The sequence below is a fragment of the Argopecten irradians genome, chromosome 5, assembly GCF_041381155.1.
Source record: "Argopecten irradians isolate NY chromosome 5, Ai_NY, whole genome shotgun sequence".
NCBI classification, from domain to species: Eukaryota; Metazoa; Mollusca; class Bivalvia; order Pectinida; family Pectinidae; genus Argopecten; species Argopecten irradians.
Window position 1 is genome coordinate 33125648 of NC_091138.1, and position 24635 is coordinate 33150282.

General features: G+C 35.2%; 1 protein-coding gene across 2 annotated transcripts; it reads right to left on the minus strand.

The window, feature by feature from the left end:
• Positions 1–393: 393 nt before the first annotated feature.
• On the minus strand, positions 394–23491 carry LOC138323585 (Ig-like and fibronectin type-III domain-containing protein 2). Of its 2 annotated transcripts, XM_069268293.1 has the most exons (22): positions 23409–23477; positions 19735–19778; positions 16629–16735; positions 14655–14770; positions 14154–14256; positions 13401–13523; positions 12831–12884; positions 12143–12271; positions 11531–11686; positions 11002–11159; positions 10175–10316; positions 9225–9260; positions 8612–8749; positions 8001–8153; positions 7404–7555; positions 6798–6930; positions 6376–6441; positions 5691–5825; positions 5113–5280; positions 3250–3399; positions 1448–1583; positions 394–533 (listed from the first exon to the last, which is right to left on the minus strand). In XM_069268293.1, the coding sequence occupies exons 3-21, from the start codon at positions 16672–16674 to the stop codon at positions 1537–1539; spliced, it is 2205 nt and encodes a 734-aa protein (XP_069124394.1). In that variant the 5' UTR covers positions 16675–16735; positions 19735–19778; positions 23409–23477; the 3' UTR covers positions 394–533; positions 1448–1536. The 2 variants fall into 2 exon arrangements, with proteins under 2 accessions (XP_069124394.1, XP_069124392.1); XM_069268291.1 differs by lacking the exon at positions 19735–19778 and having other exon boundaries at positions 23409–23491.
• Positions 23492–24635: the final 1144 nt, after the last annotated feature.

Sequence of the window (24635 nt, forward strand, 5' to 3'; positions counted from 1 at the left end):
TAAAATAGGTAAATATGTAATATTTTTTGTAAGACCATTTGATATTTTATAAGATAAACATTTCATTTTGATATTTTGATATTTAGATAATATACCATATCTGACCAGTAAGCGCCCAGTATACCTACACAGATTTCATAGTTTCAGACTGCATATGAATCGGGGTGAGTAAAATTCTGGTATCAAAAAGGTGGAGGGACGCTTATAGGGAAAGGGATGCTTATTGGATTAAAAACAGTATGGTATGTTAAAGATGCCTTCAGACCTACCATCTATGCTACAATCTTTTCTATACAAATCTGTGCCCACTTTCTCTACCAGTTTGGCACCGTCATTGGTCAAAAAGATCTCGCACGTCCCACTTCCGGTAGTATCATACGTATAGCCCACACAGGCAGCTCTGGTGTCTGTAAGGTTACAGGCATTCTCACACTCCGCAATGTCGTCTGTACTGCTCACCATTCTCGGGACGGCAGTGTCATACGTCATGGTCATGTTGGGGTATCGAACGTATTTACACGTCTTATTAGCATCTGCAAAACAAAAAACAATTTACAGCTTCATCAAAAGATGGAAAGCATGTTAACATTTTTATTACATAATACAAATTTAAGCATTTAATGTCTTTCATTTGGCATTCATAGACAATATGAATGCCAACTGGACAGAGGCAAATTCTACATGAAGCACTAGCCTTTCAGTTGACATTCATAGCCGATATGAATGCCAACTGGACAGAGGCCAATTCCATGAAGATTAATAAAGTACTGTACCTCCAGTAAGTGAGATACAGCTGGAAGCCTCATTGATCAGAGAAAATTACTTTTCAGACAAAATTGTACCATTTTGAAAAAAGGTAAACACACTACTGTATCAGCTATTTCAGTAGTTCTAGGCACAAAGTGCATTACTCCATTGGTGAGGGTTCGTCCTACTACACAGTAGTTACCACCAATTTGTAATGGTGGGAATCAAGCTATTATTTTCATTGCATGCAATGATCAAAGTAGTCATTTACGGCCAGGTGGACAGTGATACCAACTCTTCTAAGATATAAGCATAACACGCACATTCAGACTAAACCGTCCATTTAACAGCTTCATTTATAGTGGTATTCAGACAAATCATTTCTAGTTATGTATCCAGAGAACAATGCTAGAACTGTCACTAGAGTGACGTATCTGTGTTTTATACAAAACACTTTCTTATGACCAAGACGTAAGTGTGAGGGGACTTCAAGATAAGAGAAAAACCTTTGTGTTCCAAGAAAACCCATGTGATCAGGCATGTGATCCCTGACCTTTTCATGTCTGTGTCAAGAATCAAACCACAGTCGGGTAGGTGAAAGGTGAGTGGCTTTAATAATCACTACATCAACCAAATCTACATTTTATCTTAAATTTACCGACACAAAGCAAGACACATTATCTAACACAGCTATACTTACAGTAGGGCCGAGTGGCTTGCATGACTTCATAGGAAGGCACACTTGAGCCGTTTTCATTGACGGACACAACTTTGATACTATAACGAGTTTCATCCTTCAGGCCTACCAGATTGAATGGCATTTTTGTGGCCGTTTGCTGAAAATATATTAAATATATTTCTGTAACACCAACTTAAAATTTAGTAATGTGCATTACTAATCAATCTGTACCTTGATCCTTCAAGGTGCTAATAAAGTATTACAGAGGACTAAATAATGGATTTCGCTTTTGTTAGTAGCCATGAATGTAGATCAATATTTGTACAAACTTCATATTCTGATAATGACTCTTTTATCTGTACTTATGAATAATAAGTCAACTATACTTTTTGTAATTGTGTTTTAAATTTGGCTATAATATATGCTGTTCGAATGAATTAATTATATACATATTTACAGTGGAAACTCGGTTAATACGAACTGGAAGGGACAGAGATAAAACTTCGAGTTATCCGAGCTTTCGAATTAAGCAAGTTTTCATGTCTTACTAAAACTATCTCTTCTACTTGGTTGTATATATAGACTATAGTTCCCATGTCGTAACAAATGATGTGAACAACAGAAATGTCAAAATCGCCTGATAGTTGTTGCTAAAATTTTAACAGAAAACCTAGATATTTTACATTATTGATATGCCGTTATACGGCAGATTTATGAAAAAGAAATTGGCATATTTTCGGCAATCACATTGTCCTAAAAAATCTCATTTCAAGTTTATTGAGGAATCTTTTTATGTAGAATTTTACTTCCTTCGGTAACCAAACTTTAATCATATTATCTCGAGTTTTTTCGAGTTTTCCGAATTAGATATATCCCAGTTGTTTAATCAATTTAAGTTAAGTAGGGAATTCGGAGCGCCGGGACCTGTCCAAATGTACTGGTATTAAGCTGGGTTGTCGAGTTATCCGGAGTTACGTATCAATCCAAAGTTTCCCGCTGTTATATGACTTCACTCGTTGGGTCATTAGATCAAAGTCACATAAAAGATTTGATTCTGAACTGACTAGTATGTGGCACGTCTTTTGTTACTTATTATATTGATTATATTTGTTACAAACTAGATTTAGGAAAAAGATTCACATGTTGATCAATGCAACAAGTTTTTTTCAAAATGAAGATCATGTTCCTATGTTTTTACCACACGTTTTTACCCAATGGTGCAACATGATATTTTTACCATATAACTGAAGACACTCTTTTTTACCAATAAATAAATTGTTACTAAAGGATAGTGCATAGACAAGATTTTTTTCAAAGTGGATTGCAAACATTAGTTTCCTATATACATCTGATATAAACAGCATGGATAACAATAGGTGCAAGAACCTTAACTGTGATATGACCAGCATGAAACGAAAAACGTTATTCATACGAAGCATATTGTTACTCATAATTATATTGATTCCATGAAAGACTTTTGAGAAATTAACAAAAGCAATTAATCTTATTAATCAATCATGTAAAATCTGAGGTGAATCTGTAATGGTGAAACTAAAAGAGATTCTAAAACGTTTTTAAGATGCCGAATGTGGCGGCCATCTTGGATCTTCTTGGCAACCCGGGAAAGAACAACACTTAATCTGTACCATCCAATGATCATTCTAGGCCATGTTTAGCTCAATCCCATTGGTAAACTTGAGGTTAGAAATGTAAGGTTTGAAATGGCTATAGGACATCATATCCATTCTTAAATTAAAACTCCTCTAACAACTTATAATTAAACTGTTGAATTTTGTTTTGCTATTTTTATTGATCAAACTCACCATATCCCACTTTTGTGCATTTTCTGCCTGATACAGGACAGTGTAGTTCTGTGGATGTGGGCCGCGCATTGGCGGGGTCCCAGCTGAGTTGGATTGAGTGGGCTGTTACTAGCATTACACGGACACTCTCGGGGGCCATAGGGAGGGAAACTGTAAAAATTAATACACACTCTTTAATTACATGAAATTAGATAATGTCTGTAAATATGGTCAAATCATAGGAAACCATAGGGACATCACAAAAATGTCCTTTATAGACAGATATCATTTACACAGAGGTCATATAATAAACTGCACCAAATGGTGTTTGATGGGTCTATCGTTTATAGTACAGGTGTCATTTATAGCTCATTTTATCCAAAACTTGCAGTAACAGAAAATCAGAATTTTGATATTGTGCCCATAAATTTCAGAAAATAAATACTACTTACAGTGCAACTTCCTTAATCTAGACACCTTTCTTTACAATTATAACCAGAATACTCAGGGATTTGGAATATGTCACCGTGATTTTTCCGGACAATAAGTCGCACCTGTGTACAAGCCGCAGAGGCCTTTTTTAACGATTTTTTCAGGTTTTGTACACACATAAGACGCACACGTGTACATAAGCCGCAACCAAAAAGTTTAGGCCCATGGCACCCAACGCAAACCCTCCTGTGTAGTAACGATCGTATCTCTAATGGAAGCACGGTAATGCTTTATCGATCGATTAGAATCACGAAAACTGTCTGTAAACTTGTTCTGTAATGTATAACAAATTAAAACTTCACAATGATGTAAAATATCTTATGCAAAATTGATTTGGTCATGTTTCTGTTTCGTTGTTTACTTATCTGCCATTACCGTAAGACTTCTTGTGCTGTAAACAAACAATGGCGCCGCTACGAATTCACGCCTTACTATCTCTCATATTTCAAACCTGCGAGTTTGTTAAAATACTTTACACTCATTTATGCATTTACGGATTTTTCTCTCTTTATATTCTATTTTGATAGACTACTCCGCGTATCTAATTATCTTGATGTCATTAGGATTTACTTTTTCTTCATCAAAGGAACTATCATTAACCTAATAATTGACTTCGTTATACGTGTGTTCTCTCTAAAAATTGCCAAACATGATTGCAAATCACCGAAAGCCTTATTTTTGTAAAACTCAGGATATGGATTTCGTGGATGTTTTGCCCAGCCTGCTGAGATCGACTCTAAATCGATGTTTTATACGGATGTTTGGTGCTTTTTAGCATCGCACTATAATGTAGTTTCATTACATGTAATTCACACTACTAAACTTGACATGCCGATTATTTTCATTGAAGTCACTTGCGGTCAGGATTCTGGAGAAATTACACCATTTTGACCGTTGGTTGTAACAAGTTGCTGCATTGTATATTTAGCAGTCATTCAGAAGTTGTGTTTTTGCTCCCTGTCTGCGGAAATTTTCTTTCACTAACAATATATTTTTAAAAATAATATCATTTACACTTATTCGGTTTGATATTTGATGGTTTTGTGACGTTCTTTGTTATCATTTTTCTTTTGGGTACGGACTTAATGACACGAAAATAGGATAGCGATAATCATGTCCGCACAATTGTGTTTAGCCTGTGAATGATAAAAACCACCGCTTCTGTCGAGCCACCCCCGTATTTTCCATGAATTTAAACAAATTTACGCTTTGAACTTGATCATGTATCATGGTTCGTTATTTTTTCTATTATTTATTATATTTTCATTCACTCTATATTATAATCGTTAAAAAAACTTTTACCAGTGATTTGGAATATACAAGGGCCAGTTTTGACAAGTTATAAGATATAGAAAAGAGAAATCGCTAAGTGAGTGTATATATGTTACTGACCTACTCCCTCTGTGTAGCACTGTGCTATAGACTGTGTGTATCCTGCACACATGATCGGGTTGTCATGGATATCGCTGGGTAAGTCGTCGTAACTAGTCACGCTACATAGTGGTATACACTTATCAAGGACACCTCTTGTCTTACAACAACTTTCGTGGTTACGCCCATCTTTCAAACAAAAATTACATTTATTTATCAAAATAATACATGTACATATCTTGTGTTCGGGAAAAATTTTCAATTTAATATGCTATCGTAACAGACATATTTAATTTCAGGCCAACCTAATGACAAATTTTTATGCTGTTTTATGTTTTTTTCACGCTGATGTCATTCGTGACAAAATAAATTTTCATGATTTCTTATCATCTGTGAAATACACATAATTTAATCATTTAATCACACATGGAAATGAGTTTACAGTACAAATTGAAATCATTAAGAAAGTGGTGATATTGCCAAACAGGCAAATCAGATTGTATCAAGTACTATAAACACATCAAACTTTTATTTTTCCAAAACCACAGAATTAACTTAATAAGATTGATTTATGATGGACAAATGACCGGGATACTGACCTGAGCCACATATGAGCAGTGTGAGTATGTGGTCACTACATTCAAGGGCGAGGCCGAAGTCAATGTTGCCTTTGTAGTGGTCATAATCACACAGGGTTAAACACTTGGCTGGCATGTTTTTGTCTTTACAGCAGGCTAAAACAGACAACAAACACAAAATTGTTTTTGGATTGAAGTTCAGAAATGCATGTACAATTATTATGTCTATGAAGTTGTTATACATTGTACATATAGCTGTCAAGTTATCATACCTGTAAAGTTATACCTGTAAAGTTATCTTACCTGTAAAGTTATACCTGTAAAGTTATACCTGTAAAGTTATATACCTGTAAAGTTATACCTGTAAAGTTATCATACCTGTAAAGTTATACCTGTAAAGTTATCTTACCTGTAAAGTTATCATACCTGTAAAGTTATACCTGTAAAGTTATACCTGTAAAGTTATCCTGTAAAGTTAGCATACCTGTAAAGTTATACCTGTAAAGTTATACCTGTAAAGTTATCCTGTAAAGTTATCATACCTGTAAAGTTATACCTGTAAAGTTATCTTACCTGTAAAGTTATCATACCTGTAAAGTTATACCTGTAAAGTTATACCTGTAAAGTTATCCTGTAAAGTTAGCATACCTGTAAAGTTATACCTGTAAAGTTATACCTGTAAAGTTATCCTGTAAAGTTATCATACCTGTAAAGTTGTAGAAGAGATTCGGAGCGGTAGATGGTGTGGGTACGGGTGGAGAGACTGGTTTGGCTGAAACCACAATTATATGAGAATTAATTTCAGTTATTTTCTTAAATCTATTGATACTAAATTTGGAATGACTTTAATAACTTGTAGTTATTGTTATTGACGAGTAATTTACTGTATACTAATTCGCTATTGTTGTTACTAATGCATATCTAACATTATACTGATGCATAATTACATTTACAAACAGACTGAAAATATGATAACCTTAAGTTTCTTTACTTGATTTCGTTTATTTGCATATTGATTTGGGGCATTACTTTGTGCAATAATCCTTGAAAAGACAAATCCAAAGTTCCTTTTCTTGTCAGTGCCAAGAGCGCTTATTGGGTCTGATTCGGTTTACCTCTGCTACGTACCATAAGTAAGAAATCCTATAGATGATGTAGGTAGACTGGTGTAGTTTTGGTTTTTAGCCACCACGAATGCTTCATACTGTGTAAGGGCCTGTAGGCCAATGATCACAGCCTGTGTGTTACCGACTATGGTCAGCTACAACAATTCAAACATTTATATAGATGATCTTACATGAGTGGCCATGCGTGTAAAATGAAATCAAACAAGTTCATTACCATGATATGCCACTCACCTACAGGCTTATTTAATGAGGTTTATAAATTAATTATTATAAAGCCACAAATGTAAGATTCTATTTATTACATAACTAGTATTAATTAAAATAAATTTCAAAGACAAAACTTTCAATTTGGTTCCTATATGTTGCTCAGATGTGGTGTTTCTATCTGCGATGATAATCATATGCTACGTCATATATTGATGGTATCCCAAAATCAACATATTGTGTACATATAAAAAGTTTAGCAAAATAATTAATTGGTAACTGTTTATGAATCAAAGATAACAGAAAAATGACAATGAATAAAATACAGACGAAGGATGAAAAATGTTTTAAATATCCCACGAAATAGTACATGAACTAGCAAAGTTTGCCACAAGAAGAATACCTTCTGATAATTTCCTCCAGGTGGAAATATTGGCCTGTAGAAGAGATCGTAGGAAGTTGTTTGCGCAGGGCCAGACTTTTCCCACGAAAATTCAGCTGAATTCCACTCCAACTTTACAAGTTTGAACTGATTCGGAGCCCCGGGGATGATATCTAAATACCACACAGACAAACGGTAAGAAACAGTCATTTTGGTATACTGTACAGCTGGTAATTTTTGTGGGGGATGGCATTTTTTTACGATTGTGCAGAACATTGTGATGATAGTAGGAAATTTGTGTAATGTGTAATAAAAGATGAGTAAATCAGATTCTTTTTATAAACAATCTCAAGATTTCAATTCACTTAATAATATCTTAATTTCCTGTTCTAAGCCAAAATCAACAAATTAGATGCTTAAATATCATGATATAATAGATGAAAAATATACTAGACCTTACATGGGAGTTAGGTTTGATGAATTTAATTATTATTGTAGTAAGCTAATCACAGCCAGTACTCTATTTTTTAAATGATCCTCTATCTTATATCAGTATTGTCAGTATGATATTATAATCCTTCTTATAAGACATTATAAGGAAGCACTAAGAACACCAACCTCTGCCTTCCTCTATACACCCATCTATAACAGCCATCCTCATGATACATTGGGTCAGGTTCCAGGAAAAGGTCACTCCGTCACCACCACAGAAACCAAAACAATGTTCTGGGACGTGCATTCTCGCACAGCAGGCAGACTGGTCTCTCTCACCTGAAGGATAATCCGTTTAATACTTGAAAGCCCATTTTGTAGACTTAAATGTTACCCGAGATCTAATACATGTACTAGAAATGTTAGTAAAATTTAGTGGCTCATCAATATCTCCTCCATCGGCCACTCCAGCCAGTCTACATTTTAATGCCAAAATAAAATCTGCAGGGCTTATTTCTAGTTTAAAGAACATAGCACAGGGCGTTTTGAACTGGGAATTTTACAATGTAAGTGGTGAAATTGGGAATCGTATAAACATACTGTAAGTTCAATATTTCTAATGAAAACTGATTCATGATTTTTCTTACATGTTTTATGGTTTCATATCTACATAAACTTTTAATCTGAATTATGAATTGGGGAATTTAGCAACAAATTGGGTAAAAATATGGCAAACATCAATTGAGATCATACATAACTATATGTGTATAGCAATAATATTAAACCAGGTGTCCTACCTGCGTAACAAGCCAGTACGTTGTTGAAATCTTCACTACAGGTACCCAGAACTACGCTCGGATCCAACTGGCCCATCACATCTGACTTACAGAGTAGGTTCTGACAGTCAGGTTTGACAGCTCGCCGACCGCAACACTCTGTAATACACACAAACACATATGATTGAGTACAGCACCTACTATCAAATGTTCTAATTATAACTTCAATTAAATCAATGATGATTTTTTTTCAGCTTAATTATTTCTTTGTTCCCTTAGAACTGTGGAAAAGAACCAATTATAGAGTCTATATAATTGCCAGAAAAATCCTTTCAGTACTTCCTGTGAGATAGTAACAAACTTTCAATCGTCAATAGCCAAAATAGCAGCTAGTAATAAATTGCCACATTGCATTCAAATCAGTTCCAAAATAGGTCATGTATCCATGCACAACATGGATCAAGTGAAGTCTAATTCTGTACAAATAATGGAAACACATGCCTTGCGACACCAGGCTAAAATTATGTCACAAGTAGAAATAATTTTGTTTTTTTGAATTTTGATTCTATTTTTTAGTTGGATTTCCTCAAAATTACACTACTTAATATCAATCAATAAAAATAGAAATATTTACCATAAATGGTTTCATTCTTTGTCAGAGCTGCGGTGGCTAAAATACAAAATAAAAAGATATACATGTCAAGACCCAAAAATCTCCAAAATAAAATATTTAAGCGGTAACCAAATATCCGGTATCACAACGTCCAAAAAAGCATATCACAACATGTCAAGGGGAACCTCCTTATGAAATTTGAGACACATCCCCTGCACTTTTTGAAAATAGCGGCTATTAAATTCATGGTCCCCAAAATAATAAATCCACATCACAAGAATCGGCCATTCATCCCAAAACTAAATATGCATAACTGAGGGAACCTGAAATATGAAATTAAGATTCACTTTTTGAGAAATCAAACAAAATAAAATGCACAACAAGGTCCTGAAAAGAATACAGGGGTCCTAGGGAACCTGTATATGAAATTTGAGAAAAGATCCCTTCTGCACTTTTGAGAAATAGCGGTAACAAACTTTAACTATCAAAATCCAAGATGGCCAACTGTCGGCCCATCTTGTCGAACGATCGGAGTCCCAAAATGCACTATGCACAACTAGGGTCCTAGGGGAACCTGTATATGAATTTGAGAGAAAGATCCCTTCAGTACTTTCTGAGAAATAGCGGAATTGTTAACGGACGGAAGGACGGAAGGACGGACGGACAACGGACCACGGACGAAAGGCGATTTGAATAGCCCACCATCTGATGATGGTGGGCTAAAAATCCACATCAAGAATATTCATACTAATATGAGGAAGATTAAGATTCACTCATATTTTCAAATCTGAAACAGCTGTTTGTTTGCCATGTGTTTGTCGGATTACTCCTAAAGTTGGTGTGGGCTATGTAATAACAGAGTGGGTTATGGTGTCATGTCATATTATTACAACTAGCCCTCAACCAAAAAAAATGAGTAAGTTTGTAAATCTTTACTCTACATCATAAATTTAACAAATGTAAGAGCTTACCATCCCTTGTGGTGGCGTAAACAAAAGCCGATGGCTGACTCGATCCATGGTCTGTGATGGCATTCACATAGATCACATATTCCGTGTTCCTTTGCAAGTTTGACACAGAAAAAAGGGTATCATGCTTGTCAATCAAAGGGGTCTGAAAAGAGAATATTATCAAATAAGTTAAGCAGGGGATACTTTTTCTGTATATTTTACTAACTAAATTGTAGGTATTAAGTAGGTATTAAGTCATTCCCGACATTCTGTTAGGTAGATATACTAGTAGAGGATTTGGCCACCTTGGGGTCAGCCCGTTCATTTGTATAATTTTAATTCCTCAATCCATATATTCCATATTTGCATATTACAAAGTTATCTGCCCTTAAAGATGCTCCACCGCCGACAGAGCATAAATGGCATTCATCATTTGAATAATAATTGGCGTGTAATCTATTTGTCAGCAATGGAGCATCTTTAAGGGTAGGTATTGATTGTGTTTGCGAGTGCAACATCATAATTTTCATAGACAACAACGTCAATTTCGCTCACAAACAATGTCGTCACCATGGATACCTACCCATAAGGGAGGTAACTCAGTAATTTGCAAAGACGAAATAAGAATCTCCCTGATAATATTTGGTTAAATGCTTTAATATCAGGGGCTCTAAATAAGAAGTTGATTGAATATTGAAGACCCACAGCATGGCATTATTATAAATGCTCGCCTTGGTCCTGCTGACCTAAGCTAACTATATAAGTTAGAATACAGACCATACAACACTTCAGGGTTTGAATGGTTGTGAACAATATTGATAAAAACATTGACTTTGTATGGTACTTACACTGAAGAAGGCGCTATCACTGCCACTGACTTTGTAATGGATTCTGTAGGATGTAACAATATCACTGTTGTCCAATGGTTTCTGCCAAGTCACCAGAATGGAGTCGTATTGGGAGGTGGCCACAGCAGACACAGACACTGGAGGACTTGGCAACAAAACTAAAATAAAGAAGCTACATGTATCACTGACTCCAGACAACACAACTGAAATATCAAGCAAGTTACCAATATTTTGATTCATTTATATTTTACAATTATAGCTGTGTGTGCACTTAGCAGTTCTGTCACCAGCCTCAAAATTGTTACCTCTTTACCGACTAAACAGCCTCCCATCCACACATAACAAAATTTAAAGGTAAATATAAATTATTAATTAATAACTGATAGGTAAAACACACAACTAAATTAAATGTCATCTTCATGACAATCTGGTTTTCTTCTTTAATATACTGAAAATTTACCTGGTAATTGCAATGACAAACTTAAACAAGCAAAATTGCAAAATACTGAAAGAATTATCAATAACAAACCTCTTCCTTGCTCGACACATGCAAACATATCCATGACATGATTGAGACAGGAAAGGTATGAGTCGTCAGCGTTGGCAGGAAGTTGTCCAAGACACAGATCCAGGCACTTGTTTGGCACGAGTCTTCTCTTACAACAAGCAGCATGGTTCTTACCCTCTGGATACGGAATTTGGTATTAGTATGGCTACCAATTTACACTTTACTGGTAAAGGTCACAAGATCACAACATATGCTTCATTACAAATATCAGGTCTCTTGGCAACCAAATTAATGGGGAAACCATAATTTCTAACATATAGCCTATATGACCCTTTGATATTGATTGATAGTCAAGGTCATTCATTAAAACATTATCTCCAAGGTCTCTTGGCAACCAAATAATGGGGAAACTGTAAATTTATAACGTATAGCCTATTATATGACCCCTTTGACATTGAATGATAGTCAAGGTCATCCATTAGAAAAATATCTTAAGTCTTTAAGCAAGTGAGAAATAGTTTGAAGGTTTTAGCCCTGTGACCTTGAATGAATTTTAATAACAGGCCTTAATAATTCATTGAAAAAATGTCAAAATGAATGCAACATATAGCAAAACTATTGATCACCACCAACCTGAGGCACATTTGAGGATCTTAAATAAGTCTGTACTACAGGCGGTAGCTGCGTCAAATCCCACAGCGACGGAGTAGGGATTACAGGCTGGCATACAGGCGCTGGAAACACTCTCCGATACACAACAGTCTTTAAGAAAGTACATAAAAGTATATAAATAGACAATCTTTTGTAAAAACATTCTGAATTCTTTTAGAATGTTCTCCATCCGATTGATATACAATGGGAATAATTCATGTACCACGCGATACCCAATAACGTTTTTGTGAGACTACTGTTTCTAATGATGATAGAATGACGTCAAAAGATTATATCCTGTGCTTAAACGTCATTTCAGCAGGAAAATTACAAAAAGTTACGTTCCATCACCACTGGAGATACTAGTCCTGTACAAATGTTATCAGGTATCACGTTGTACATGAATTAGTCCTATTACTATCAACATTAATTGCATGTATTGAAGAGAATTTTTTTCTTGATGAAACAAATAACCAGGTAAGAAGAATAATTGAAATTTATGTCAAGTACAAAATCTTCTTGATTTTTTTCCCTTTGATTTATCCCAAAATTCCTTCCTAAGACCCCATCACATGTGGTCTGTATGCTTTTGGGCAAAATTAACTTGTAATGGTCACCAGCTGAAGTGTGATCACAATTTACGATACAAGTATGTAGCTTACAAATTTACCTGTAAAGTTGAAGTTTTGGCTCACATCCGGTGCAGTCGGAGGTGCTGATTTCTCTACAAATTCAAATATCAAAATGTTAGAACAGTAGACGACTAAAATAAAGTATTTCTTCTGTCAGTAAAATACCTGGTTTAGATGTTTGTTGGCCATTATAGTAATTTTAAGCAGTTTTTACCAGCCTATGTGATCATCTCTGTATACAGACCATTTTAACAAGGCGACCTTTTTGGGGTTCCATAGAGGTGATTTAAACATAATACGACCTGTGGATAAGGACAACTAAATTAGCTATATAAACACAATTTTGCTCTGTGAAATTGGTGAAGATCTTTATAGACAGGTTTGAGATCTGTAATACTCTTCCATCATTGAAGAATACAAAGATTCTAATATATCTGGATCTTGAAAAGATGTTTTTGAAAAGTCTCTTATAATTTGACCATTGTTGCCACCCTCATCAGCCCTAGTTCGTTCCAAGGAATTTTGACAAGGCAGCATTATCTCTGTCAGTCACTTACTATTTGGCAAGTGGATAAAATATTGACACTTGATACACCTGTAATTTTCACCTGTGATATTAAGAACATGTACAGCAGAGATGTCCGTTCCATTTATAGAACATTTGTAGTGTCCCTGGTCCTCTTCCTGCAGACTACTTATCACAAGTGTATACCAACTGTACTGACCAGAGTCTGTAGAAAAGTCAACATATTTGTTAGAATGACAATCTGATTAAAATACAGATCCTTATAAACACTCTGTTTAATAGAGGATCTGATAACATCCAATGAGTAATAAATAAGAAAATAAATACATTTTCTAAATAGTACTACAATACTACATCAATTGAAAACGCCATTTCATTCCAGTATACATATACATTAAGCTTTGTTGTGCTCTTTGGGCGAAATGACTATATACATAAAAATAATTCTTACAGCTTTTTCAAACTATTTCGTTTCTAGCAGCAGTAGTTTGATTGGCCATTTCCAAAGGTCACCAGAATGTGACCCCTATTGGGATGTTGTCAGATCCTCTTAATAATGGATCTGTGTTTTGATCAGATTGTTAGAATAACTGCTGGATTATCTTAGGAAAAGAATACTTGAGTACACTGAATCATTTAATTTAGATAGTCAAATTAGATTTTTTTTTTTTCAAAATTTAATAAATGTCAATAATTCTTGACTGATTGTCAGAATTTTAAGTCACCTATTTATCAGTAAGAGAATTTAGAAGGAGGGGTTAGGGAAAAGGATAATTTCTTTTAAATTCAATACAACTCTAGCTTTACTGGCTGTTGGAGTTATCTGTGAACTGACCTGCTGGTTGCTGGATACTATAGCGACTCTCAACACCCTGCTCTATCAACACTTTCAGGCCAGTAGAAATCATAGCATCATGGTCCACAAACTCCCATATCACCTTTAGAACAATAGATTCTTAATTAGAAATAAGGTAATTAATTGTATATTTTCTTATATAAAATATTCAATTCACTCAGTATACCCAGTAATTAATATGGGTATTACATTTTCATGATTATCATTGGGTGAATATATTTAACATACCTTTATAACCTGAATGAAAAATTTTAATTTGTAAAAAGTGAATTTTAATACTTGTTTTTAGTCAAGATTGTTAAAATATTTACCTGCAAAACTAACTATCTTTACAGTATGCATAGACCCAACCAAATTTTATAAAAGATTTTAACATATTTGATATAATTGAACTATAAACACAAAGTGTGCAGTGAGTCATATTTCACTATGAAACGGTAACTATAAGGTACTGACATTTAAATGTTTTAGTATACATACAGTGTTTGATCCTAAGTTCATCACTTTGCAATCCATTCTTATCGTACTTCCAACATCAGCATTATGTTGTAGGGAACTGGATGAATCTATCACAGGCACGGCAAGTACAATAAGGCCTGCAAACAAACATTAAATATGTAATAATACTATACGCGGTGGCCAAGTGGTTAAGATGTCCCGACATATAACCACAAGCCCTCCACCTCTGGGGTGAGAGTTCGAATCCCAAGTGGAGCAGTTGCCAGTTGCTGACTGCAGGTCAGTGGTTTTTCTCCTGGTACTCCGGCTTTCCTCCATCAACAAACCTGGCACGTCCTTAAATGACATTGGCTGTTAATAGGACATTTAACTAATAAAACCAAACTATATATGACTTCTTCAGGGATCTTCCACTCTGAACTTTCAAAGAACTTTCCTACTCAAATACCACAACCAATACTTTTTCAGACTTAGCCCTTAAGCTGGCTCAGATAGCCCTATATATAAGATACTCATACAGCTTAATACATTTACTATATAAAATTTATGAACTATACATATTTAATTTATTTCTACTCATATATCCTCATCAAACTAAGTAATTATTTCTATTGTAACATTCATGTTTCAATGGTAACAGAAAAAATGCAAAAAATGAAAACCTAAAAATAGCAAAAGGCACTACTAGACCATAAGACCAATGTGTGTATGAAGTTTCGTGGAAATATCTCTACTGGTTTTAGAGTTATGCTCCGGAAACCATTCGTACGGACGGACGGACGGGCGGACGGAACCCATTTGTATACCCCCCGCCAACTTCGTTGGGCGAGGGATAATTAATTTATCGCATGGAATCAGAGAGATTATCTGTATTGACAATTTTAAAGTCCCGTAACTCTCGCAAATATTGACGGATTTTGTCCAATATCGAACTCATCTGAGCTCTCAATGATCTATAGCAATATACCAATTTCGGATAAAATCGGACAATAAATACTAAAGTTATTGCTTGGAAACCTTTTTCCCGACACTCACACCGACATATATATACCTGGTAGTGATACAGTCGAAACTCGTTATCTGGAAATTCAATTGACTTACGAAAAAAATTCGACTCATCCGGATTTCGACTCAAACATAATGTCATTCGGTTCGGTCAGAATGTGGTTTTCAACATTCTTACCTTATGACTATTACAGCCAGGTACATGCCTATTACCGTGATTAGCATATTATCGTGATTTTCCAACTGATAAGGTTTGTATTAAATCTTTTTAGTTGAACTGGTTGTTCAAAATAAACAAAAACAGCCCAGGAATTGACTTTGACTCAACCGGAGTTTTGAGTCATCGAAATTCGAGTCATCTGATCTTAAAATACATACACAAAGAAGGACAAAAAAAGGGACTTAAAAATTAATTCGACTCAACCGGAATTTCGACTCAAGCGATTTTGAGATAACGAGTTTCGACTGTACCTTTGTAACGCCCTTACGTTGCAGGTGACACAAACCATACCAGTATGTGTGGCTCTTGTGTTGCAGACGACACATTAATGTATAACCTTAAGTTCGAAATCCTCTGACAAAATCAAACATCACATTATATCTACATGTAATCTAATACGAATTGTATATAAGGAAATAAGTTAGAAAGGAAAAGTCATGATAATATGGCACACAAATATTACCTAGAATGTATGACAGGCATACATACCTAAAAACTTATCATTTAAATAAGGATAAAGCTAAAATAAAAACAAAAGTTGTAAATGGAAAATGTAGTCTGACAATTAATATGACAAATCACCTTGTCAGGTAAATACATGTTTTCATGTACCTATATTAATGCATAAATATGATTATATTATATTAATAACCAGATAACATGTAATTTAATAACCTCAATGTCTAGAAAAAAAATAATCTGATATTTTTTTTGCAACTAGATTTTGAGTGCTGTTTATGTTGACTATGTACACATTTATTATAACTTACCAAAATGAAATAATATGGCCAACAATAGAAGGCCCTGATACCCCATCTTCTGGCTTCGAAACTTGAACTGTGAGATTAAAACACCTTCACCAAGTTATTTTCATTTTCTGCAAAAGAAACAAAAACCAACACAATTTATGGGCCTTAACGGTCATTTGACCCCTGTGACCTTGAATGAAGATCAAGGTCATTCATTTGAACAAACTTGGTAGCCCTTTATCCCAGCATGCCACAGGCCTAATATCAGGTCTCTAGGCCTCTTCGTTATTCACAAGAATTTGATTAAATGATTTTAGCCTATTTGACCCCTGTGACCTTGAATGAAGGTCAAGGTCATTTATTTGAACAAACTTGGTAGCCCTTCATCCCAGCATCCTACAGGCCAAATATCAGTACCCTGGGCCTTCTGGTTCTTGAGAAAAAGTCATTTAAATATTTTAGCCTTTTTGACCCCCGTGACCTTGAATGAAGGTTAAGGTCATTCATTTGAACAAACTTGGTAGCCCTTCATCCAAGCATGTCACAGGCCCAATATCAGTACCCTGGGCCTTCTGGTTCTTGAGAAGAAGTCGTTTAAAGATTTTAGCCTATTTGACCCTCGTGACCTTGAATGAAGGTCAAGGTCATTTATTTGAACAAACTTGGTAGCCCTTCATCCCAGCATGCCACAGGCCTAATATCAGGTCTCTAGGCCTCTTAGTTATTCACAAGAAGTTGTTTAAAGGATTTTAGCCTATTTGACCCCTGTGACCTTGAATGAAGGTCAAGATCATTTATTTGAACAAACCTTCATCCCAGCATCCTACAGGCCAAATATCAGTACCCTGGGCCTTCTGGTTCTTGAGAAGAAGTTGTTTAAAAATTTTAGCCTTTTTGACCCTCGTGACCTTGAATGAAGGTCAAGGTCATTTATTTGAACAAACTTGGTAGCCCTTCATCCCAGCATGCCACAGGCCTAATATCAGGTCTCTAGGCCTCTTAGTTATTCACAAGAAGTTGTTTAAAGGATTTTAGCCTTTTGACCCCTGTGACCTTGAATGAAGGTCAAGGTCATTTATTTGAACAAACTTGGTAGCCCTTCATCCCAGCATCCTACAGGCCAAATATCAGTACCCTGGGCCTTCTGGTTCTTGAGAAGAAGTTGTTTAAAGATTTTAGCCTTTTTGACCCTCGTGACCTTGAATGAAGGTCAAGGTCATTTATTTGAACAAACTTGGTAGCCCTTCATCCCAGCATGCCACAGGCCTAATATCAGGTCTCTAGGCCTCTTAGTTATTCACAAGAAGTTGTTTAAAGGATTTTAGCCTATTTGACCCCGGTGACCTTGAATGAAGGTCAAGGTCATTTATTTGAACAAACTTGGTAGCCCTTCATCCCAGCATCCTACAGGCCAAATATCAGTACCCTGGGCCTTCTGGTTCTTGAGAAGAAGTTGTTTAAAGATTTTAGCCTATTTGACCCCTGTGACCTTGAATGAAGATCAAGGTCATTCATTTGAACAAACTTGGTAGCCCTTTATCCCAGCATGCCACAGGCCTAATATCAGGTCTCTAGGCCTCTTAGTTATTCACAAGAAGTTGTTTAAAGGATTTTAGCCTATTTGACCCCTGTGACCTTGAATGAAGGTCAAGGTCATTTATTTGAACAAACTTGGTAGCCCTTCATCCCAGCATCCTACAGGCCAAATATCAGTACCCTGGGCCTTCTGGTTCTTGAGAAGAAGTTGTTTAAAGATTTTAGCCTTTTTGACCCTCGTGACCTTGAATGAAGGTCAAGGTCATTTATTTGAACAAACTTGGTAGCCCTTCATCCCAGCTTGCCACAGGCCTAATATCAGGTCTCTAGGCCTCTTAGTTATTCACAAGAAGTTGTTTAAAGGATTTTAGCCTATTTGACCCCGGTGACCTTGAATGAAGGTCAAGGTCATTTATTTGAACAAACTTGGTAGCCCTTCATCCCAGCATCCTACAGGCCAAATATCAGTACCCTGGGCCTTCTGGTTCTTGAGAAGAAGTTGTTTAAAGATTTTAGCCTTTTTGACCCCTGTGACCTTGAATGAAGGTCAAGGTCATTTATTTGAACAAACTTGGTAGCCCTTCATCCCAGCATCCTACAGGCCAAATATCAGTACCCTGGGCCTTCTGGTTCTTGAGAAGAAGTTGTTTAAAGATTTTAGCCTTTTTGACCCTCGTGACCTTGAATGAAGGTCAAGGTCATTTATTTGAACAAACTTGGTAGCCCTTCATCCCAGCATGCCACAGGCCTAATATCAGGTCTCTAGGCCTCTTAGTTATTCACAAGAAGTTGTTTAAAGGATTTTAGCCTATTTGACCCCTGTGACCTTGAATGAAGGTCAAGGTCATTTATTTGAACAAACTTGGTAGCCCTTCATCCCAGCATCCTACAGGCGAAATATCAGTACCCTGGGCCTTCTGGTTCTTGAGAAGAAGTTGTTTAAAGATTTTAGCCTTTTTGACCCCTGTGACCTTGAATGAAGGTCAAGGTCATTTCATTTGAACAAACTTGGTAGCCCTCCATCCCAGCAACCTACAGGCCAAATATGAGTACCCTGGGCCTTCTGGTTCTTGAGAAGAAGTTGTTTAAAGATTTTTAGCCTTTTTGACGCCCTGTGACCTTGAATTGAAGGTCAAGGTCATTCATTTGAACAAACTTGGTAGCCCTCCATCCCAGCAACCTACAGGCCAAATATGAGTACCCTGGGCCTTCCGGGTTATTGAGAAGAAGTCGTCGTTTGAATAAAAAGTTTAACGCACGGCGCACGGGCGCACGGCGACGGCGGACGGCGGACGGCGGACGGCGGACGGCGCACGGCGCACGACGACGGACGGTTGCAATGATGACAATAGGTCATCCTGACCCTTCGGGTCAGATGACCTAAAAAAACCATAACACAATTTATTTGTTAAATTGCTTTTTGCTTATTTTTTTTTTTTATAGAATACAGTACTAGTGTACATGATTTTGTAATAACTATGGTCCTGACAGTGTGCAAGCTTAAAGATGCTGACAAATGGTATTTTTTCACTATCAAACACAGGATCAGACGATTTAATATTTAATTTCTTCAGTTACAAAAGTTACTTACTTTACACCATTACCACCACTGGAAAGTTTGAGCTTCTAATTTTACTTCAATATAAAAATATTAGAAACAATTAATTGCATCCCTAAAAAATTCCGTGGCACTATGTTCCATACAGAATGAAGTTCTGACTGCGCTTGCACCAAAAGTAAAATGAGTTATTTTATTTTTTTTGTGTTAATTAGACATGTATATACAGGATTAAACACGAATTCTTGTTCAAATGATTATCATTTATGGTCCGTCGGCAGTGGAGCATCTTTAAGGTTCAAGTTCATTGCAAAATATATAACATACAACTTAATTTGAACTTCAAGATTTTGTCTTTACATTGTGTAACAATAGAACTAAGAAGTCCAGTATCCTCTAACTATAGATGCACCCACTTTGTATATATATCTGGCAATATGAACATTATGGACAGGAAGGTTGCCTTTTCTGTACCAATATGTTAGGTATTTATTTGGTTTTATATTGCTGATTTTTTCCCTTTCTATTCATTCCCACCATAATCAATCTTTCTTTTTTTTAGCAATGGACATTGATGGTGTATTTTACTCATTACGTGTGAAAACGCTATATCGAACCTTAAAATTTGGTTCAGATGCAATGTACGTTACACAATGTGGGCCTATCTAAAATTACCTTGCATAACTTTACTCTTAGACAGTTGTATATGTGATACTATAGATATGTGTATATAGATACACTTCAGCGACCTTTAGCTGTACCCCAGGTATGTGTAATATACCTATACTGCCATCATGTGACATGTGTATGTAATGGCCTGGAACTCTTTTATGCTTAAGTTGAGACCGAAGAGACACAAGGTTGTGAAAAGTAGGTCATCGACCCTGAATATACGATCATTATACACATGGATAAATAAACAGACTGGTGATGTCAGGTCAACTATTATGACAAGGCTTATAAAATACTTAAATCTACTAAAATACAATGTGATGGCATTTTAACTGATATCCCCTTGAACTTAAGTATTTTTTTGTTCTGTGATAGCACATCAGCTTTATGTCTATACATCTCAACAGGATAACTGTGCACATGTATTATTACTCGTTGAAATTATATCTAAGTGATTACCAAGATAAATGTTTATAATTATACTTTTGATTTGACTATTTTAGAGTCATATTGACAGCCAGGGTCATTTACTGTAAAGATGCTCCATCGCTGACAAATGGCATTTTTTCGCTATAAAAAAAACAGAAGCAGACGAATAAGGTTTTTTTTTCAGTTACAAAAGTTACTTTTTTACACTATTTCAACTATTGAAAAGTTTGAGCTTCTAATTTTACTTCAAGAAAAAAATATTGAAAATAATTAATTGCATCCTGAAAAAATTTGTTGGTACTATATGTTCTATATGGAATTAAGTATTGATTGTGCATGCACCAAAAGCATAATAAATTATTTCATATCATTTTTTGTGTTAATTAGACATATATACAGTATTAAACACCAATTATTGTTCAATTAATGAGTATTATTTATGCTTTGTCAGCGGTGGAGCATCTTTAAAGACATGACAGGTTGTGAATTAATTGATGCGTAGAGGATTAAAGAGTGAGGGAAAAGTGAGTACCTGGAGAAAAACCTTTGACTATAGTCATCAGTGCTTGGCAACTATCCCATATGGAATATGAACTTGTAACCATTCAGCTACCACAAGTACTAATTGGGTATCCAAATAATGACATAATTATTGAATTGCATGGGTAACAATATATAAGCAATTTGAATTATTTGAAACATAAAATGTTATATCCTGTTAAAGAGTTTACATTACAGAGCTCTAGAAGCCCAGTTTATCTAAGAATAGATGCAATTTACACTATATGACTACTGCCTTAATATATAGGTGATAATAACATTAATAGACAATTTTTTAAGATGCCATATTTATATTCAAAATTCTGAGAAGACAATTTATGTATGGTATTTCTTTTTAGACACTGCAAGTAGATTAATATAAAACGGCTATGAATAAGGCTTTTAAAGATTTGAGTCAATTTAAAAATTTATCCAATTATGTTACAGGTGGATATCAGGTTTTTATATATGTCCCAATAAGTTATTGACAAGGATGTTATTTGAGCCTACCTCACAGGGATCAAGGTTAACTGGAAGCCAAAACTGAGGTGGTATCATTAGAGATGTTAGGAAGAAGGCAGTTAGTTTGGAAGAAGAGGAAAGATAAGACCCTAAATAATAAATTTAGTCAACTTTTATGATCATGCAATAGGGGCAGCAGGTACAATTCTATCGCTCTACCTGCAGGGCAGAGTGAAGGTCATTGATTTCAACTAACTTGCATTAATTGGTAGACCAGTATCCTTGTCTCAGAATTCCTAATAAAGGTCTCTTGAGCCATTACTTGTAATTATCAACAATTAAGAAGTTGTTCAAATATTATACTAACATTACTTGACCTCAGTAACTGAATAAAAGTTTGTTGTTTTATACATCCCAGTATACCACAGGTTCAACATCGGGTCTCTTGGCTTTTTAAATTATTAGAAGTTGTTTAAAAGGAAAAGTTATGAGAGTTTAGGAAGAAGACTTTATATATACATGTACAGGTAATGCCTACTGTCTAATCCTTTGATATTTGCCAATAAAATTGTTTGAAGTTGAAAACTGAATAATGTTGATGATGGATTGTCCAGATTAAATGACAGCACATGGTAAGAAACCGATTGCCGTTTGGGCATATACAATGTAACTAATATATAATAAATAATCTTGAAACATTTCTTCTAAGAAACAATACTGGTGGCAAATAATATGACATTTTCTGGGTGTACAGCAATATCTTACAGAGTTAACCAAATATTCAAATAAACATTTAATTTTAAACTATATATCTATCTCAACCAATATTTGGCTAAATTATTTCCATAAATTGCACTTTTTAATATTACATAATGAATGGTTACTGAAACATCTGGCTGCGCCTTTTTCTAAGAAATATCTTTACTAATCTAGACTGTATTATTCCGATTTCATTTTTTAATATAAACATAACCTGAAAATTACAAATATGACAAAATCATAGTGAGACTTCATGCCTCCTTTAGTCACAATTAACATAAATAAATAACAAATTACATCTTTCAACCATTTTTAAAGAAAATCGGAAAATTTGTCAGGTGTGCGAAATTATGTACCCTTATTCTACATTATTTGAGATATAATGTATACTTGTACATACCTTTACAATTTTACATCATTTTTTGTCTAAAATGAGGCAGACACCAATGTTGCAATAAACAAACTCTTTCGAAAAATAGTGTTGCAACACATGAAAAAGAAATAATTGACAAACAAGTACTTTAAAAATAGTATTGTAACACATTTAAACTGTCAAAAATGAAAAAAATTGATATACAGTTTGTGCAACACTCTGACTCTGTCAAAAATCATATTGCAAGCTTACATCAAGTCACTTAATGTTATATGATAGAGCTAATTATACAGTCTCTGACTGAAAAGAGATAGTATTCCGGATCTATCACTATGACGTTACGCAATTAATCTGCGCGCGCCAAATAATTGAACAGGTGCGTGTGGATTACTGTTATAGTTCAGTTAATGCTACAGGTGGGTCAACACGGGAAATTAAGAACTAAATCAATAGGAAATAAAATATGCCTTACCTGGATAACCTGTTTACATCTCAATAACCGAGCAATCACCTGAAAATAACCTAACTAATTCTTACGTTGTCGTTTTAACGTTAAAATAACGCGAGAGTTTCACCAGAATTTGATTCAAACGCCGTGCACCGTTCACGTTTCAACAGACAGACAATCGACAGGATCTGGGCAAAACTCGACAGGACATGGCAACATGAATCTATCAGATTTACTTCCCTTTTGTTTGACTGCATTGGAAAAAGATACTATATGTGGTTTTATATTACGTATGTAACAGAGAGATGTGAAACTCTATATCATATGTTTATTCCTCAGCTTTTATGTGAAAATTAAAGGCAGCTCCATTTCCGAAACGGATTTTGATTTTTAAAATGGGAATGTGAAACGAGATCAAAATTTTGTAGAGTCGCAAAAGTTATTAGCTTACATTAATACTACACTTATCATCACATTCTGAACAATTCAACTAAAACAAATTAAATGTTAATTTTCATAATGTGGGTCGTATTATGTGTCCCGCTGTTGTCCTAATTACTGCGCGTTAATTGACTATTCTCTCTGCTGCGCCAGACGAATATTCACTGTTATCATAGATTATTCAGGAAGCATGCACTTCTTTAGGCCAGTGCTATCAGAAACATATATACATATGTATATATGTTTCTGGTGCTACACATTTTCTATGTTTTTATTATATTTAAGAAACCTCTTTTTTGTTTCGGAAAGGTAATGGGCCTACCATCCTTGATACTCCAGGGCTTCCGATCACTTACGATCTCTACACCCCTGGACTATCTCACAGTGAAATTGAAGGCAGCTCAGCGGAAAACATTTGACCAATCACGGGCTAGCAAATATTTCATTTGAAGACTACAGAGAGAGCGACGCCTAACATCAAAGCCACAGAGTCAACCACAGTACCGTTAAATACGGCTCTTTTGATGTACATCAAATGTCTAAGTTACCTGTTCTATTCTGTTGCCTCCAGTTTTACTATGAGATAGTCCAGGGGTGTAGAGATCGTAAGTGATCGGAAGCCCTGGAGTATCGAGGATGTGGGCCTACATGTATATCATATTCACAGATAAAGAAGTCTTTAATCATTATAACTACATACACAACAATATATCCAATATATAACAATCAGATACATGCATACACAAAAAATATATCTGAACACTGTTACATTTACGAGGATTTTTTCACTGTCTTTTTCTATGTAATCCT

Bases quoted from the DNA above. Each gene is read 5' to 3' on its own strand.
- LOC138323585 (XM_069268291.1), bottom strand. From the start codon at position 16,674: ATGGGGTATCAGGGCCTTCTATTGTTGGCCATATTATTTCATTTTG. The intron at 10,317-11,001 runs GTAAGTACCATA...TTCTCTTTTCAG, and splicing joins GTGATAGCGCCTTCTTCAGT to ACCCCTTTGATTGACAAGCA. The intron at 9,261-10,174 runs GTAAGCTCTTAC...TTTGTATTTTAG, and splicing joins TTACGCCACCACAAGGGATG to CCACCGCAGCTCTGACAAAG.